The sequence below is a fragment of the Lepisma saccharinum genome, chromosome 25, assembly GCF_977018435.1.
Source record: "Lepisma saccharinum chromosome 25, izLepSacc3.1, whole genome shotgun sequence".
Taxonomy (NCBI): domain Eukaryota; kingdom Metazoa; phylum Arthropoda; class Insecta; order Zygentoma; family Lepismatidae; genus Lepisma; species Lepisma saccharinum.
The window spans coordinates 54,457,198-54,477,769 of NC_139253.1; the positions used below are offsets into that span (position 1 = coordinate 54,457,198).

A 20,572-nucleotide genomic window follows, 5' to 3' on the forward strand; every position below is an offset into this window, starting at 1 on the left:
TATTGAGTTGATTAACTTGTATAATTATTTTGCTGGACCCCTTTATCTTGCATTTGCGCTGTTTGGAGCAGGTTGGTCAAATGTAAGGTTCTTCATCACCGCCGTAGTCTTTGTGTGTCCAACAACATTTTGAACTCGGCCCATTTCTTCCTCCTGGTGTCTTAAAAAATCCAGTGCAAATTAAACACTCTGCATCATCATTTCCTCCATATTCCGAGTCACTAGAATCGATTAATTCTATTTCAATATCGGATTATTCATTGCTGGAATGGTTGCTTAAATCACATTTAATAGAATAAAAATACGTTCACTTAGGTCTACATCAGGAGAAAATTAACAATTACATTGAAGGGTTTTTTTTCATGAAAATGGAGCATGAATCGAAAAAATGCACGGAAGTTATTACCCGAGAACACTTGTTCGAATCACGTCATCAGGAAAGCTACAATTCCTAGTTATTACCTAAGCTTTTTGTTAGATATATAACGAAAATAAGGTTCTAAGAAAGAGAGAGTATCTCTTACCCCTAGCTATGTCTTATTAGGGAACGCAATAAATAAAACTAAAATGACTGCCTCAGATCAAAATTGTAATCTATCCTATTATAAGTAACATTTTGTTAGCAATTTGGTAGAATTAGTAATACTTGTGTAATAATTATAAACAAAAAGGAGCAAAAAGAAAACGGGGGAACCGTATAACCTTTCGCGGAACTGACGCATTAGATTTAAATATTCAGGCACCAGGACATAAGCGCATACCCCTGAATGTATGCGTGGAGGCTGGGCATATTCAGGGGTTCCTCCCTTTTTTAATACTTCGGCGGTTCCCCATTTAAAGAAATACATTTGTTGCAGATTACCTTAACTGATGTTCTTTTCCTCAATAAAAACCACTACAAAAATTAAAATTGTGCAAATAACTCTGCCTGCTCTCAGCTTCGTTTCTCACTTTCAACTGACGTCAAAGACGCCTTCGAAGCACAAGCATTGAGTTCCCATAGTAGCCGACAAAATAGCAGACTGTACTTGAGACGTTAAGCAAGTGTCCCTTATTAGGGACCTGTCTCTTATTTGCGTACTTTACCTTGTATGTGTAATGTGATATTTGCAAAGAAAAAAAAAGAGGGGAGGTACAGTAACCAGTAGGGGAATTTTCCCTCGTACCCCTTCATGTGTATGTGAGAGAATGAAGTTTGAAAGTTCCTATCGATAACATTCCATGCCCGTATCAGTCAGCCTAATCCCCAATTGTAATATACACTATATGAGTAGTATATCAGGTATTTGATAACTCTTTATCTTATCACATGTGACCGTTTGCACTTGATATAGCATAGGATAGAGGAAATATGAGCAAATAGCAGTAGGAAAAGATCATTGATAAGGACTAATCATATCAGATATATTGTTTCTTCATCTTTTTTTATTTCGTTCACACATCTGATCAGTTTCTCATCCAAGGTCATTCACGACAGAAGCAATGAAGGGGCGCGAGATTTATTAGTTCAAGTTTCGGCCTGGGTTCTTTGCGAGTGTCCCTTTCATTAATTTCATTTAATCACTAGTCATCTCCATCGTCGCGATTAGCCTAAAGAAGCAGAAAGCCGACGTAAAATAATATAAAAATCATTCGATATTATGGATTTCGTATAAGCCGTATTTTGATTGTCTTCAGCAGACTTGAAAACTAGAACTGAGTACGTTTAAATCAGTGATGAATCCAGGTGGTGGCCCGGGGGAAAATTCCCCCTTGAAAATTTAAGTAACCTTACAGTGAATTCGACAATGGCTAAGAAATTTGGCAACCATGTTCATTTTGGCTTTCGTTCATTCCTTTTATTCAACATAAAACGTGTTTTTTTTCCTTCATAGTAATAACTACGGCTCGGAAGTTGAGGAAAAATCTTTTTTTTTCTCCTAGTGTCCGAAGACGAGGCCAAACATAATATATGTTCATTTTGGGTCATTGTAGGCCAGAAAAAGGTGGGTTTTATTTGTCCTTTTTCGGCATTTTTTGGCTTATTGGTCCTTTTTAAGGTCTTAACGGCTTTTTTTTTTGCAACTTTACCTTTTTTCGACTTCGTTTTTACTGCCCATTCTCAATTCGATTCATCATCAGTTCATCACCTCTTAAACATCCTTTCTGTAGTAAAGAAATAAAAAAAAAGCGAGAAATAAATATATTTGAACCGATCCCTGAAACTAGAGAAAAAAACATTTTTGGACGACTGAAGCAGGTACGGTACAAGATCCTTTAACCGTAACTTGTCTGGAAGGTCGCTCTGTAAGTGGCAACTTTCTCTTGTTTTGAAGCTTTCAGCACGGTGTATACGACCAGACAGCACACGCCTGCAAAGATCTCAAGGTGCCGCGCAGAGGAAGGGGCTGGGGAGGTTAAAACTGAAGTTATTAATTAATTTGGATCACATTTATATGTCATTTTTTCCGTTTTTACGTCCTTTATATATACACAGATCTTTTTTTGGCAATTTATAGGTCTTCAACTTCCAAGCCCTAGTAATAACTAATAAGCAATCAAAATAATGAACGAATTTAAATTATAGTCCGTTCGGATGGATCAGGATACGCTTCAAGCTTGTGTGAAGGTAAAAGAGAGAGAGGGAGAGGTAGGTAGGAAGGTGTCAGCTGGGGGAAGAACCCACAGAAAGTTTCATTGACGATGTCATCCACAGATATGCTGTAGAAAGTCTAGACGCCATATATAACTTTACTGAAAATGTAAATTATTGTTTGATTGATTGATTTGCTTTGTTTTACTTCGCTTTTTGTGCCACTTTTGGGTAAGTTGCGAACATGGGGATGAGTGATAATGTGATGAAATTGATGAATGGACACTCACAAACATCCATGCCTAAGCCAGAATTCGAACCCGGGACCCCTGGCGTCGTAGTGCGTTGTGTTAACCACACCGCCACGGGGCCCGGCTAATGTGTAAATTATTACATGCTATAATATTATTTTACAGATTCTCATAATTTCATTCTTAAAATGATCGTTAATTATACCTAATTATACTTATTTTAATTACATATCAGAAGCAAGGGGAAATATAAAAATATTAGTACTGTTTTATTGGTAATGTAATTTGATGCCTATGATATCTCCCCGTGAAGTGGCTGGAATCAACACTGGTCTAAACACGTTGACCGTGTAACTGAACATACTTTGTACTTTGGGGTAGCACAAAGAATATCTCAGTTTTCCAAGGATCACACTGTTCGTGTTACAGGTATGATGGTATTGTTATAATTTACAAGAATTTCAACGTATTTTGATCAGGAGAGGCAATGACAAGCCCGTTCTTCGATGCCTCTTTCAACCTCCCAGCACACAGAAATACTAGTCCAGACTCCAGCCCAGGAATGATATTTAAAAGAGTTAGGGTGAAAGTAAAGGCTAAAACAGCAAAAGAACTACACCCCTAAGGACACAGATTAAGACATCTTTCACACGGAAGTGACAAACGACACTCGACAGGGCGACCAGTCGACCAACCATGAAAATTGGCATTGTTCACTTCAATTTTACAAAAGAAGTTGATAAGACTTAAGGTTCAGTAAATTAGTATTCTAACAGTATAACCAAAGTAAAAACTAGAGAAATTAGTGGAAAATGTAGGAATCAGGTTCAAACATCATATTTTCGTATTGTTCCACTTAATCCATTGGTGCGGCCTCCGTGGCGGAGTGGTTAGCACATCGCGCTACGACGCCGGGGGTCTCGGGTTCGATTCCCGGCCTGGGCATGGATGTTTGTGAGTGTCCATTCATCATATTATCATGTCTCATCCCCGTCTTCGCAAATTAGTCAAAAGTGGCACAAAACGCGAAGTAAAATAAAACAAATCTATCAATTAATTAAGCCATTGGAGTTCAAAATTCAATAAATGATACTTCTATTTAAGGGGGTTAATCAACAAAATGTTTTTGGCCGAAATTTTCCTCTAAAATTCAAAGATTATTCTTAAACGATGTCTATAAAAGTTAATAACAAATTAGAATAACTATTTATTTCAGTATATTAACTTATGGAATGCAAGAAAACAAAGAAAATCATTTGGATGGATGATCACTCATCTGGTGGATTGAGTAGAAATCTCCCAACAACAATAATAAATAGATAATAGAAATAATATTCGTTTATAAGATAACAGTAATTGTTATATTTTCTGAGATTCGGTTTTGTCGAAAGCCTTAACCCCTCTCCTAAAATATTTTGTGGCGATGTCCATGGTGAAACATGTTACTTGGAAGCATACCTTCAGAAATAAATGCAACCTTTCGTACCTAAGCGACACGACAAGCTACATGTGTCGCTCGGACTTGGCAGTTTTCTAGCGTGCGTCGTGCCACATCGATCTGTTGATCGCGCAGTGTCTGATTTTTTTTTTTTTTTTTTTTTTTTTTACATCTGGAGGCGCCCGTGTCGCTTGTCACTTCAGTGTGAAAGCTTCCTAAGAGAGATTCGCAACCAAAGGAAAACTCCATACAAAAAAGAAGCAGAGATCCATATTTGCAGTTAGGGCAGTCACGCTTGGAGACACTTCCCAGTGGAAACGCATGCGTTTTCATTCATAATTACTAGGGCAAGGATTTTCATGACTTAGCATATTTATTTTGATAAGGGTGATGTGTTCCCTAAATATGTAGAAATTCATATTATGAAGAAACTAATTAAATTAAGGTGCTTCTTAAGGGCATATTTTGCCATTTCTGCACGATAGAGCATATTTTGATGGAATTTCGGTCAGCATATTTTCGCTTTTTCAAGACATATGCAGTCATTTTGGAAGTGGATTCGTTCTTACTCCTAGGTTCACACTTTTTTTGTTTTTACTGCAGAAAAATGTTTTTCATTTTCATTTGAAAATTTACAGAAAGGATTCATTGTGGATTGCAACTTAGGGCCTATAAAGTGAACTAAAAATAGTACGAATGTGAAAATATCTCGGCATTTAGATATTGATGTTTGAAACAGCCCAGTTATAAGTGCATATTTTTCAAATTGTAGTGCATATTTTGTACTATTTTAGGTCATGAGCATATTTTATTTTGCATATTTTGGTGATTTGTAGGTCATAAAAATTACCTTAAGAAACCTGCTCAGGCACGTATATTTATATTCAACTCTCGCTCTCTATCTCTCTCTCTCTCTCTCTCGCGTCCTTTCCTCACTACACCCCTCCTTCTTAAGTAAAGTGTGTGTAAAAGAGACGGGACATGATGAAACTGAGGTATAGGGAAGATAATAAATAGTTGCAAGAGATTTAATCATGGACCATGTCCATGATGTCCATGACACAGGATGTCATTACAAAATTACATAACCCTGAAGAGACGGGTAGGTTTATGACTTGATGATGACGTTCAGTAGATGACGACCTTTTCAAAGCAACCATTCCTGCAGTCGTCGAGGGATGCAGAATGTCCCTCCACGACTGCAGGAATGGTTGCTTAGAAAATATCATCAGCGAAGTAAAATAAAATCAATCAATGGAATGGGGGAGGGCAGTGGCGTGACCATGAGAGTCTATACCATTTACGTTATTTTATGTCATTCAATTTACATTTACGTCACTCTTCTACCTCTTGAATTAATCGCGACGATACCATGATTCTCGTAAGGGTAGTAGTTAGTCGAGAATTTGACTCTCGCCTTCTCTGGAGAGAAAGTCGAATTGAGTCTCGGTTTCTCGATTAGCTCATTAGAGAATAAGTCTGCATACTCCACAATTGTTTCAGTTGCACCCCCAAATCAGCCATTTAACTCCCACCCTCATCCCCACAGTCGACTTTGGTCACAATGGTACTTTAATTAAATCACCACACGGATGCCCTGTGCCAAATGTCATGATAGTATTCAAATGTAAACCGTCAGTACACTAAGAGCAGGCACTTTTATTTTATTGCAAGAGCATAGAACAACGGTAATCATATTCAAGAAGCTTTCCAGCATCGGGGCCTCCACGATGGGTAGTAGTAATGTCGTTGCCTTGTAATCAAGGGGTCCTGGGTTCGATATCCGGTGGAGACAGATGGTGGTGCTTCGGAGACCACTTTAAACTGTAGGTCCAGTCCCGATTAGTCTATATCTGGGGGACACAAAGTGGACTTTAAACAAATATGCAAAGCTTTCCAGCAAGACTGGGAATCCCCCTTACATTTCACTTGACAGTGAAATGTTCGACCTCCAGCCGGCCCATGGACGTTCCATTGTTTTACGTTTATTTCATCGTACCACCAGTCATCCTCATCGCCCCGATTAAGCTAAGAGATGGTAAAGCTATGTTAAGTAACTGATGTACTATCGCAAGTAAACGTTTTTGCTTCTGATGGTCTAATGTAAAGTCCACATTTCCGCCGCACATTCGTAAACACTCGCCTGAAACTATTCACTGTAATATGTAATTGCTTCGAAACTTTCTGTCTTAAAGAGTAACCTCTAGCTACAAAGTAAGGCGAAAAACCTCAAGACGATTTCACACATTAATCAAACTTGCAAGTGTAGAGAATAAATATTAAAACAGCTACGTCACTCAACTCTTATATCTACCCTTTTCATTATGAAGTCAAAATTCTGAGTGTAAATTGACTTACCTGTTAATCAAGGGGCCGCTGGAACATTGCATAGTAGTTTGGATTCCACATTAAACTGTAGGTTCAATCTCGATTATCCTATCTGAACATATATTGGACTGAAAATGAATAAAACTAATTTATTGGTTTTATTATTGTTGTAGGAAATATAGAGCGGTGTATGTATATTTAAAATGACACTATTGCTTTAAATTAAATATAGAGTTGACTTCCTATATTATTCACTCAAATAATATAAATATTAAAATTAATTTGAAACGTCCCAGGAGTAAGAATGCTGATGTACAAGCGAAACATGGATAGACGAAACAAAATACACAATGTACATTGTGATGCATAAGTACTACGAAGCAAATTGTCCATCACCATGTTTATTTCCCTTGTTTTACACAATTAGAACTTCAAGAATTGAAACAAATTGCCAAACTAGCTGCTGACAACCTGTGCACCAGCATGCTTCAAAATCTATTTCTTAAAAACACACAGGATTTAAGAGAAAAATTAATGAAAAACAGCAATGAACAGTTTGCAGAGCAATACTTGTGCATCCCAGTGTACATAAAACACAAAACGTGGTTTAATAATCCTTCAAGATTTGTACAACATGGCGTCCAAACATTAATTCAATTCTATCGCAATAAACATGTAGTGAACATGTTTGTTGTTCTTCCTCGCAGCTTGATTATGTTATGTCTCATAATAATTCACCTAAACACAGCATAATTATAATAATTACAAAATATAAATCTCATGAACATAAAACGAAGTTTCTCAGTGAATCGCAGTGTCATAACCACATTCAAAGTGTGAAGTTTTTATAGAGGCACAAACAAATGCCAATCATGTCAGTCAATACGAAATATGATATTGCAAGTTGCAGTGCGATAATTTGAACCACCTGTGACGTACCAGTTCGGATTTCCTTTTTGTTTGATTTTCAAGAAGTGTTGTCTGTGTTGCATATTAGTTTCGGGGAGGCGTCTAAGGGGGGTGTGTCCTCTTGTATATCAGCTGGCCAGAGCGACGATGGTTTACGTTGGTTCCGAAGGAAACCAGATGTTCAGTCTCTCTCACTTCTAACCTACATTCTTGCGTTGTGCATGTTTTCTGCCTCTGAAACGACTTGTTTTCGATAAATTGTTATTCTTCTCTGGGCTACCTTTTTTCAGGAAAAGAAAAATTGCCTTGTAGATTAGACAGGTACATATGATAAGTGGGGCAACGAATAATGCCAAGTATTCCGGCGTTGCCACATCTCCCCGTGCAATTATCTGGCTGCACTGCGAGTATGCAGACAGAAGCCCCGTCTCACGCGAGGCGGTAAATTGGCAACATCAGCCAAGCGTAAAGCTTAGAAGACTTTCAGTTGGAACCTCCCCTCGTTTCTTATCACATGACTAAACGGGAGTTAAGGCAGAACGTGCACTGTTGTTCAGCTGACTGTATTGTTATCGCCGGGTGTCGTCATGAGAGAGATCGTAAAGGATTACACAAGCAGCCTTGGCTGTTAACACGTAGCTGGCGCATCCTAGGAGCAGCACCTGAATTAATGACGGGTTCTTTTCTGTGAAGTGCTGTTCGTTTCTGCAGTGCGTGTACACAAGTCGAAAGGAAACGATGTCGCTCAGGATTACTCTAGTCGGTGGTGTTTTTAGTTTGCAGTGTTGTGGTGTTCCGTACTGAAGTAAAATGCAGCGAAAAAAAGCTATAATCGACAGACACATCCAGCGTACCTTTATTTTGAATACCGTTGAATGTCTTGGCGTATGACCATGTGTGCTTCGGTGGGAGTTATGTTCAATGCGTGTTGTTTCCATCCTTGCAGGAGGCGCAGTTTTGGGGAGGCGGTGCAACAGGAGGACCTGGTGGCCAGCCAGCCGTCCGCGGATTCGGGCGAGGGCTATGCAAGTATGATGAGCATGGTGGAACTGGAGAACGGACCCCACCGGGAGATGGCCGTGGACGTGCCCGAGTCCTTCGTCGGCCGAACCAAAACGCCCCCCCGGTACCCGCCCCCGAAGTCTGCCGCCAGGGGGGGCTACACGCCGACCGCGAAGAAGGGGGCGCCGGCCAACGGCTCCGTGAGCAAGCCGGTCCCGCCGCCTAGGGACCACCTCAAGATCGAGAAGGACGGTCGACTCGTGAACCGGGCCCAGCCGCCGCAGGTGCCTACGCGGAAGACCAGCGCCGTGACGCCGCCGCGATCTGTGGACGAGGCGACGCCCACCAAGGAACAGCTCGATAGGATAAGGAAATACCAGGTAAGTGCCTTGCTTGCTTTTGCCTTGTTCTTTCTTCCGGAAGCGTTGCTTGCTTTTCATCTGATAACTGTGGTTCGGCACACTTTGCAGTGTTGTTTTTCTCTTGGAAAGAGCATGTTTAGAAATTCCACTAAGTGTACAGGTAGGAGACAAGAGTGTCGTTGCAAAATGGTTGAAATTTCATTTGAAATGTGTATTCAAACACGAGCGGCTAGCACCTTAGAAGTTGTATGCTAACTGCACCAAACCTGACCTTCCTAACCTATCCACGTTGGCATATAATAGCAGAAATAACCATGCAAATAGGTTAGGCAGTTTATTTTTTTATATTTAAGCTGTTATATGCATATGTGGATAGGTTAGGCAGGTCCGGTTTGGTGCTGGTAGCATGTATTTCCAAGTTGGTAAGGCTGTCTCTAGCCGCTCGTTTTGAAACCCCTCTAGTTGCTAATTTTTTACTGTCAAGGAGGCTTTGTGTATAATTTACATACTATATCGATGCTTCAAGAATAGTTACTGGATTTTAGGGGGCAGTTCCCCTCCCCACTTTTTGCCATTTCCCCCCTACACTGTGGCCTTGTTTACAAAGAGAAAGTTAACTGCCCTCCTCAGTTTTAGCAGCCAATCGCCGCTACTGTACACACTCATATTGAACACGGGATAAGGTTTGCATCTGCACTGTGCATTGTGTAGTTAATCTCAATGACGTTACTGTTATAAGATATTGATTATAATATGCAGTTGGCAGACGATTTCATCTAAACAATTAGTAAACCCAGTGCTTATTTATTATTGTTGCATGTACTCTTGTACCGTTAGTTTAAATCCATAGTAATATTTTCTAGATTTTTCTTTGTCATTATGGTGTGTAAATGTATAGTTTTTCTATTTGCCCTACTTCTCCCCATTGAAAAAAAATCAAACTGTACCATTGATTTGGAGTTTTATCTCAGACAAAAAGATAACTTACATTGTGTACTATATACAAAGAAGTGAGAGAACAATGTGTGTTAATCTTACTGGCCGATACAATTATTATTGCAATTGATATTACTTTTGTGTGTTTCTCAATGTTTGTCTGATAACTCCATACCAGTCCAATGGTCCCGGGGTCGAATCCCGCTCGGGCATGGTTGTTTGTGAATGTCCATTCATCAATTTCATCATTCATCCCCATCTTCGCAAATTAGTCAAGAGGCCCAAAACGCGAAGTAAAATAAAATAAATCAAATCATCAAATCCACACCAGTGTGGTCACCTTACGATTGGGATGAAGCGACAGGTTCTTTACTCGAAAGAGGCTCTTTTTCAGTTAGTTACCCAAGAGACCTAGGTCTTTCTAAAAATTTGACAATAATTTGTAGCAAGTGAGCAGCGTTGCCTGTTTTATCTTGACAGAATTTTCCCCAAGTGCGCCTAATTGTCAGACTCTCCATCCAGTCTTCGAAGGTACAGCGCTCGAGAATCAGACGTGACATTGTTGTCCTATCATATCATCATCATTATTCATCCCCATCCTCATTCCGTGGACGAGTGCTTTGGGCAGGGATGCCCATCCCTCCCCAAGGTCAATGGCGCGTTCCCACCCAGATCATGCCATAATCCTCATAAAGTATTTAATTACGACAGCGTGTCTATTACTGTCCTATTTACTGAACACTTACCTGATTTCCCCCTTAAATTATTCTTTTTGTTCATCACACGGATTAAATATGGCGCAGCTAGTGGCAAAAGTGACTTTGAACCAGCTAAAGAAAATGAATTACTAAGGAAATATATCCTGATTCCCCCTTTCGTCCACCTTATCGCACATTTTGCAACATGGTGTAAACTTTTTAAAATGTATTTTAGAAAAATATATACATGTTGAATTTTATATTATTTTAAGGACCCCAATTTTGATGGAGAAATCTTCATCGTCACAAGAAATTAACCTAAGAGAGAGAAAATCGGTGTTAAATTACCATAATTCAATAATACCAAAGTCCCCCCCCCCCGAAAATTACGATTCCAACTAACTACTCTTAAGGTCACTGGCGTAGACAAGAAATTCTTATATTTTAGATAGAAACTATTTTCTACCACGACGGGAATGAAAATTGAGATATAATAAAATAGATGGGGCACATGCCTTACCCAGGATTCGAATATGGGTCCCTGAATCTGTTAGGTGGGGTGATGCTTGTTGAGCATTGGGGCTCAACTTAGGGACAATGAGACAGGTGGTGGGTATATGTTTTGAGCATATTTCCTAGCCGGGGGATTCCATCCTCGCGCCCCCTCCACTTGGAGCTGTTTCCACGTTAAAACGATGCTGTATCGATAATCGTATTAGCTGATAATCCCTTACACCACGTGCTCCTTAGGCCGAGTAAAAATAATTAGTTATGACAGATAAAATTAACACGAGTTTCGATATATTAACACACAAATAAGAGTAGAACTGATATGAATTTGTCAGAGGCGGAAAACTCAAAATTTTTAATTCTGAAATTTGTTGAAGCATCGTTCTCCACGAAACTGACACGTTCTTTTCTCGATCAAGCCTCGATCTGTGGAGTTTACCTAGCCTTGAAATCTACCTAGCAACGAAGGGATAATTATCTTTCGTTTAGATACATTCCATGCATACATGAAAGTCACAAATGTTATAACGGTATTTTCATTGAAAACAATTGAATTTATAAAATCTTGCGCACGTTTTTTTATTATTTTTTTTATTAATTTGCAACTTTTTAACTTTTTGATCTGGGTACTCAAAAATGGGGTAAGGATGGCTAATCGACCCTTCCTAATACAAATATGTATGATACGTCGTTGGAAAGGGTATGAATCAAGGGTTCCAGAAATGTAGGATTTATGTTGAGGAAACAATCGGAAGTGGAAAAAATAACATAGTTTTAAGTGTGAGGACCCTACATTAAAAATGAAACATAATGCGCCTAATTTGCGTGAAGATGTAAGTTAAATGCCTAATTTGTTACGTAAGGGTTGTTACGTTTAGTTAGCTGAACATAAATAATACATTTACAGTGTATTTATGCTAAGAGAACCAAATCTAACTGACCTAACCTAACAACGTAGGCATTCCTCGAGAAACGTCACAACGCAAGGTTGTCCTCATGTGCGATAAGAAAGACAAGTGAAGTCAGGCTCTCCCTTACCGCACAACGATCAGACAACTTTGAACAATAAAATAACCAAAAACCATATATTTCCCAAACAAATTGAAGAAAACAATTTAAAATCACGAACATAATTTACAGCTATTAAAAAATAGAAACTTCTATATCCAAAAGTAAAATGAAAATCATAAATACGGATGAAAACACGAAATAAGGAAAGTTGAATCTTAGTGGAAATTAGCATCTATATCCACGTTAAAAAACAAAGTTTGATCTGGCAATAGTGTATGTTTAGAACATGAATGTGGATACAGGAAAGAAGCTATGGTAAGTAATGTAGAGCCCGCTTTAGACAAAAGCATTTCGTTGAACATTTTTGCTAGCATAAAATGCTACGAAAGTGCTTCCAAAAATCTTATAGCAGATTGTACTTTACAAGGAAGAATTTCATATAAAAGTTCGGCAAGTTTATGCGATTACAATGTATAACATATACAGCACGAAAGACACGTCTAGTTACAGCATCTATGCTGAGTGCAGGGTGTTTACAATTGAAACAACTAAAATATTATTCCATATGTGCACAGTAAATGTTGTAAAGTATATATTTATGGAACGCCATTGTTTTGTACCTAATATTGTTTTATATGAAACGTTATTCCTCTCGGTTGAATAGTTATCGGCTTTTAAAAATGTGAAGTGATACATTGTTTACATCTCGCGCGTCCGCCATTACACCTGCACTCGTGACCTAGAAGTTGCTTCTGATTGGTTATGCTACGAAAAATGCTACGGAAATGGGATCGATCCTATCCTTGAGAAATGCCATGAAATATGCCATGGCATCTGAAATGCCATAAAATTTGTCGCTTTACACGGTAGCATTTTGGTCGTGGCGTAAATGTTAAGAAAAATTCTAAGCTAAAGGCTTTCGTCTAAAGCGGGCTTAAGAAAGTTTGTATTATTTCACAGAACAGGAACATCTAATTGAAAAATGCACAGTGCCAAATCGAAGCTCGAATTAAGTACTACGAGTGAACATATATATATTTTTTTATGCCGAAATGGTAAAACACAAGGGTCGATTGTGCAATATAGCCAAAAAGGGCACCTTAAAGGAGGAAGTATTTTCAAATGATTAACAAACCCTCTTCAAGTTTCCCGTGACAACTGTCGTACCTTCGTTTTTAAAAATGGAAGCAAGCTACACAAATGTGCAAATTAAGTAGATATCTTACAGAACCAACTAAACCTTCACTTCTGCAGCTGGTGGAACTTGATTCCTTTGGGTTTATTTTATATCGATTCAAATCTATTAGCTTTACTGCCCCAGGAGCTTTCGTTTAATTGATGGCTTATTTTTTTTTTAATTTTGGAAAGAACATTTCAATCTGAAAGGATTAGAGCATATACCACAGTCCAACGTATGGGTGGAAAATCTTTCAGAGAATTGTATCCAAGGAAAGTCCCTGTGGTCTGATGAAAATCTCATCTGGGAAATTACGTTGCAGTGCTCCCACAAAAGTAATGTAGAATAGATTCACGGCGTGTTTTCGTTAATTACATTTACATTTTCGGAATAGTTTTCATTATGGCTGAGTCGATGCCGATGTATCGGTATCGGTAAGAGTATCTGCATCGGTTCAAAGTAGTATTTACTCAACTCTAGTTTTTATATTAATTTATATGTAATATTAATTTAATGGGGTATGAATACTTTCTTAGGATCCCCAGATATTTAGTATTTTCCAGCTTCTCTTTTGGCACGATCGCGGTCGAAAATGTGTGGATACCCGTATCGCTAAATACAGTCTTCAAATGTAATGTTCGAAATCTCTCTTCACTACAGAAATCCCTTGACAATCTAAGATTGAACACTTTATCAAGAGCTTCCTATCTACCCCTTTAAATTTCATACTCAATCCTACCACCAAAAGTTCCATGCCAATTTTAGACTTACTGTTGATATTTAAGAGTGGATATTGCCTACTGTTGATATTGAAGAGTGGATATTGCCTTCTTCAAAAAAATAATTCTCAGTCTCCACACCAGAATTTCCGCAACAGTCTAAGACATTAGTAATACACAAGAATTCGATACCCCCTCAATTTAATGCTCAATCTCCCTCTAACTAAAATACCCGACATAATCTAAGCCTGGAGTTGTCCCCCCCAATTCTTAATTCAGACCCCCCCCAGAACTCACGTGCCAATTAATGCCTAATATGCAAGAATTTGATATTTCTTCCCGGATACCCCCCTTCGATAATACTCTTAATCACTATCTTTTCATCATCTAATCTGATTAAATATGGTGCATTAAGGTGTAAATTTTTTACATATAGGTATTTTGGAAACTATATAAATGTTGAATTTTATATTATTTGAAGGGGAAAAATTTCCCCCCAAAAATCTCGATGGCACAGGGTGCGCCATAATTCCCCCCTGTGGGCACCCCTGCTTATATATATTACATTAAACGATTACACACAAAAAAAGAGTGAGTTGATGCATTGTTTACGAAGGTTCATATGTAAAACTGGAGTTTAAGGCGTTCACTCGTCTTGAGATCGTTCGCTGCGGGACGGCGTAGGTTCGAATCCGGCTCTGGTCGGAATTTATTCGGCCTACGTATAGGGCCGGTGGCAACCCACCATCGTGAGGAAATTGGGGAGATCCGAGTGAGTGAGCGTAATCCGGTCACGGAGACCTACTATAACGGCTGGGGATACGTCGGGCTGACCCCCCGACTATTCCAATACTGGTTGAAGATCTCCACGCTTAGAGGTGACGAAGGAAAGCGTGGGAGGGAGACCGGCAGTCGGTAGGTATGCCTAGGCCCTCCATGGGCTGTTGCGCGACGGATTATTATTATTATTATATAAACAGTCAACTATTTTTTTTTTTTTTTTTTTTTTTTTTTTGTGAAACAAGACTTATAGACTAAGAAGTTTTGCAATATGCATTAATAGATAACCGAGTTTCAATAGAATCAACAGTGGAGCAGAGAAAGAGATCAGTGACAGAAAATTGATTTATTTATATATTTAATGAAATTTTCAGTGCATCAGAAGTCAATTTCAACCTGGAAACAATAATAAAAACAGTAGACCAAATAGTGTTAAACAAAGCAAAATAATGCCAAGATTAAAATGAAGCTCAGTTTCACAATAGCATTGAATATGCACAATTTTTTGTAAGTTGGTGATATTAGTAAGAGTTGAAGATATCTTGGTTTGAGATGATGTTAAACTGTTGTATGAGTGAGAGTCTGGGAATTTCAGTTATCTTAATGTCTTTTTCATCTTTGTTAGTAATAATAATACTACTTTGCTAGTAATAATAATAATGTGCATTTTCATTTCCAAAAAGAGGGCCCATTCCCCCTTCAAAAACAACAACAAACAAAAAATCAATTCGCACACTAATTGACCACGTGTTTTTAATTATGCCTGCATGCTGTATAAACATTCGTATAATATTTCCATAGTACAATTTCCTGTTCGTGCATTTCGTTGCTGCCACAGTCGTGCTGACTGCACCATTGAAGTATCCTTTCGTGTCGTCTTATCAATGAATGACACGTAATATATCTGCAATGTGGTCGTAATGTTGATAACGCTAGTGACCTTGCTTGTGGCGTTCTGACGTCATTGTGTCTTCACAGCAAGTATTGCAAAATGTTTGTTGCAAAGAACCGTGTTTTGTTACCTACAAGCATGTGTTTGTGCCTGTGAGAAGTAGCATGCACATGTTTGTTAAGAATGCAAGCCGGGTTGGAGAGGATCGATGAAATTTATATTGGGTATGGGCGGATGCGAATGTTTGAGGATTTTGATATCTGATCTTAATGAATATGATAATGAAGATTCAGATTTTCCGGTTTTACAGGCCAAGAGCAAGGATTTTCCAAGCCAAATCATTAGGGCAATTAGTGTACAAGAACATGTCTGTTAGAAGGTCACTACATTTTACCTAAAAACACACACATAGAATCCCAGTTAACAGAGTTTTAGAATATTATCTTCACATGTCAAGATAATAAAATAAAGAGAAACTGAACAGTAATTGACTGCCGGGTAGGGGGAGGAAGCAAGTAACTATGGTCAGCTTCTATGAAATACTTGAAATGAATCGACTAACGATTCCCCCCCCCAAAATCATAATAATTATAGTAAAATTTAACTTCAGATAACTATCTACCAGACATTCCCATAAATTATAACAAGAAACTGGTAAATACCAATAGTATTGTAGTAGAAAAAAAGTAAAAATCCAATAAAATCTGCGAATTTTCTGAAAAAATGACCAATAATTCGAATAATGCTTTAATTTTTTGTGATAGACTGACGTGGTGCCATCCAAATTCTGGACGAGTAGGTACAGAAATGCTGTTTGTAACACCAGAGCTTAAGGTCCCCAGTTATCCAGAGTATCGCCAAAATGGGACAAAGATTGGGACGCCCTCCATGCGTGCCACGTCCCTTTGGCTGTGCCAGAGGCGTCTGGAGGAGAAGCAGCGTAATGACTGAAGATAGCAACCCGTAACACACGAATCATTCCATTTTTAATATTTTTTTCTGCTGGTTTTGGTCCACTCCTTCGTTCCTTTTGAAACACATAACTTACTCGATACGGCGAACCTAGGGCACCGAAGGCGAAGTCTGCGTGAACCGCTACCCTCTTAATCGTCATTATTGTTGGCATTTCTGGTTTGTGCCAACAGAAGGTGTTATCTGAGCAACCCGTAACACACGAATCATCATAGGTGTGTTTCTGTACACACACTTCTTAGTTTGCCTCTAATTTTGCGCCAACATTCTCAATTTACTGAATACAGTACGGTGTTACGATAACGTAAATGTTCCCTTTGAGGACGAAGCATGTGGCAACAAGGCTATGTCAGTTCTCATTGAGGCTCGTACCAGCGTACAGGCATCAACGGTGCATATGCTACGTTGAAAATTCAAGCACATTTAAAACCTCATATTTCCAACAACTTCCCCTCTTTCCATTTTTCTCCATCTGCACTAATAACGCAGTTATCCTATGGTGTCAGACTTTTGAAACACCCTGTATATATACAGATTTTCAAAACTTGAACTATTATTATTTCATGGACTTAGTCTGACACTATATTGGATGCTACCTTTGAGTTCTGGAACCTCCAAAACGTAAGGTTTGATTCCAAACATGATCACATAGCTGAAAGGGTTATTTTTAGACTTTTCGCGGCCAATGCTATATCTAATGGTATTTGATAAAGTATGTCTTTTTAATTTCTTATTATCATGATTCAGTTATAAACTGCAAATTAGGTGGAAATAAGATGCCATGAATGATAAATAACTGCAATGAACGAACAGGCTTCAGGAATGGAAACTTCGTCATGACCGCCATTTTGATGACGCCATTACAGACAAACTAGGACTTAAAAACTTGAACTTGGGGTCTGGGGCGTTTTAGGTTTGGGAATTAATGTAGCATCCGCCCCGCAAAGTGAAATATTTTCCGGCGATCCGACAACACTACAATGTTCACTCAACCGAGTTTACTATATCCAGAGTTGATTCTACCCTGTCACGCTGTACTTTGTGTCTTTCTGTACTTTATAAACATTATAATTAGGGAAAGGATTTTAAGGTGCAAAATTATTGTCGGGAAATGAAAGAAAAAGGCTCTGAAAATGATTCAAAAAAGGTGCAAGAAAAGGGACTCTATTTATAATGCGCGCGGACCGCAGAGAGAACTGTGGTTCTACCGAATAGGTTTTGTTGAAGATTGTGTTTTCTCTTACGGGTTTTGCTACATTATCTTGGGAACTATTGGGGCTGCAATGATTATAGTATACCATTTTATAGCTCTCGTTCTGCTCTACAAAATGAGACTACAGAGTTTTCTTTAGCTGCTCAAGAAGAGTGGAAAATCATTTATTTTTCTGTCCATTTTTTTAAATAACAAAACATGACAGAAAAGGAACTACTGTAAAAGGTGCTGAAGCTTCAAGGAAGTGGTAAAAATGGAATATATGTGCTAATCTCACGAATAGGTGCTGCACCTTAAAATCCGTTCCCTAATCATAACGCAACGTACAATCGACATTGTAATTGAGAGGATCCCGCCTTGTTTTCCTTGAATTTATCCACTCTGATGTTTCTCTGATTTCATAGTCAATCATCTGTGTCCGTTACTTCGAATGAAGCCAATAATTTTGTTTCTACAGCTTATTTCGAGACTTCCCCTTTTGTGTGGGTGACTTATTCCATTTTCGATCTCCGACCTGGCAATGTGCCCATTAGTGTCTCATTAACAGTCATCCTTTGATTGATTGAAATGAAAATTGTGGGTACATCAGCACTTAGGCTATTTCACCCGTCACATTATACGGGACCCAGCTCAAAACCGCAGGTAAAATCAACATATCTCGATATATCTCTTGAGAACTAAAATCTCCTTACTCGTGTTAAAAGCTGAGGCTGTATGGACAAAACACAGGGCAATACACAATCCTACAGAAGATTATGCTGGTTTTAGGTCCAAATGTCATAACATCGTTGGCCTACGACACTTCAGTTACCGGGGAGTACCACGGCCAGCTCCATTACAGGCCGGAATCATGAAATGCGGCAACACTGTCTCGCCGGCCTAAACTTCAAGCCACATAACATGGGCGCGAATAGCAAAATTGATGTTGACTCTTAAAGAAACAAGGAAATCTGCGCCAAATGTTTTTCTTTTTCCAAATCTGGACAGTAGATTGACATTACGATGTAAGTGGAAAACATACATTAACAATAGAAATATAAATTGGCCGTTAAATAACTGGAAATAAGCAGAAAACGCAAGGCCAACTGCGCATTTCATACGCAGCATGGAACTCTCCAGTAATGTGTAGTTTGCCCTTATTTTATTTGCTACATTTCGGAATGACATTCGAACCTCTTTAACAACTAAATATTTAAATGGCCTAACTAACAAACTGGCCTTCAAGTTCTAAAAGTAAGACGTACAAAGTAATTGTGGAAACATATAGCCCATGTATGTACAAGGCTAAAATAATGCCGAGTGCTGGTGACTATGTACTCCCTGCGAGAAAGTTGATAATTTTGTTAAATATTCAATATTAATGACATCAATATTGGATATTTATTATATTTTATGATTCACCACGTGTGAAACGAACGGAATGCTCCGTGAAATTCTGGTATACGGCTCAAAAAATGTAATGTATATTTTTAACAACTTAATAACATACTGCTTTACTTAGGGAAAATAACGTTGAATACACCAGCGAATACAATTGAGGGAATGAAGTGATTACGGGATGAATAGGCTACATAAAATTATTACTTTTTTACGTCTGTAAGTTCATTCTCTGTTTTTTTCCGAGTAACATCGGCCATCTGATGTCACGGTTTACAGGGTTGCCAAATTGATTCTCCTGCCTGTAATGGAGCTGGCTGTGGGTGTACCGTCCTATTTCCGTAGCATTTTTCGTAGCATAACAAATCAGAAGCGACCTCTAGGTCACGAGTGCAGTTGTAATGGCGACCGCGTGACATGTAAACAATGTATCACTTCACATTTTTATAAGCCAATAACTAATCAACCGAGAGTAATAACATTTCGTGTATAACGTTATTAGGTATAAAACAATGGCACTGCTGAAATACATACTTTATAACGGTTACTGTACACGTATGGAAGAATATTTTAGTTGTTTCAAATGTAAACACCATGCACTCAACATAGATGGTGTAACTCGACGTGCCTTTCGTGCTGTATATGTTATACATTGTAATCGCAAAAGCTAGCCGAAAAGTTACAAGGAATGCTTGCGTGTAAAGCAAATCTGCTATAAGATTTTTGGAAGCTTTTACAAAGCATTTATGCTAGCAAAAATGCTAAAGGAAATTCTTTCGTCTAAAGCCGGCCTAAGAATCATCCTCACCGACGCGATTAAAGGAAACGTGGCAGAAAAGCGACGCCAAATAACAATAATATTTAAAATTGGTCACTGAGAATAACCTCGTGATGTGAAACAGGCTTTGCGTATCCTACTCTAGCCTCGTAGCTGCTGTAGCATGCCTAATGGCAATGCTTTGATTCTTAACGTGAATTTTCACCAAAACTAAATCATGGTTCGGAAGTTGGCCACAGAGGCGAGTTTGTTTTCCGCATCCATGTTGTCTTCTGTCAGCAAACGGTGCATGAAGAGCCCTCGTTCTACTCCCAATGTGCGTTATTGTCCCAACTGCCAAATTCCAACCGAGTTGAACGATGGGATCGGCGTCGTTGATTCGTGGGAAATTTGCGTGCAGCGATATGCATCTTGGATGTCGTCATAGCTGCCATTCCAGGAGAATCAAGTTCAGCTGGAGAATTCCATTCGTGTTTGTGGAAATTAGCTGGAGGCTTCTGCAAGTGTTGCGTAACGCTTCCATGCTCCTTGCCTGTCAGTCCTGTGTCGTCGACGAGCTCAAGAATTGCAGGAAGGAATTTCGGTTGATAAGGCCGAAGGCGACCACTATTGTTCATTAGTTAGCACAAAGCTAAACCTAGGATCAT

General features: G+C 38.8%; 1 protein-coding gene across 2 annotated transcripts in view; it reads left to right on the forward strand.

Annotated features, from left to right (window-relative positions):
* sdt (MAGUK p55 family member stardust) overlaps positions 1-20,572 on the forward strand; it is a 225,424-nt gene that overhangs the window by 95,742 nt on the left and 109,110 nt on the right. For both annotated transcript variants that reach the window (XM_083111502.1, XM_083111501.1), the window contains exon 4: positions 8,445-8,880. In XM_083111502.1, coding sequence (XP_082967628.1) covers positions 8,445-8,880 — 436 coding nt within the window. The remainder of the gene's footprint in view (positions 1-8,444; positions 8,881-20,572) is intronic.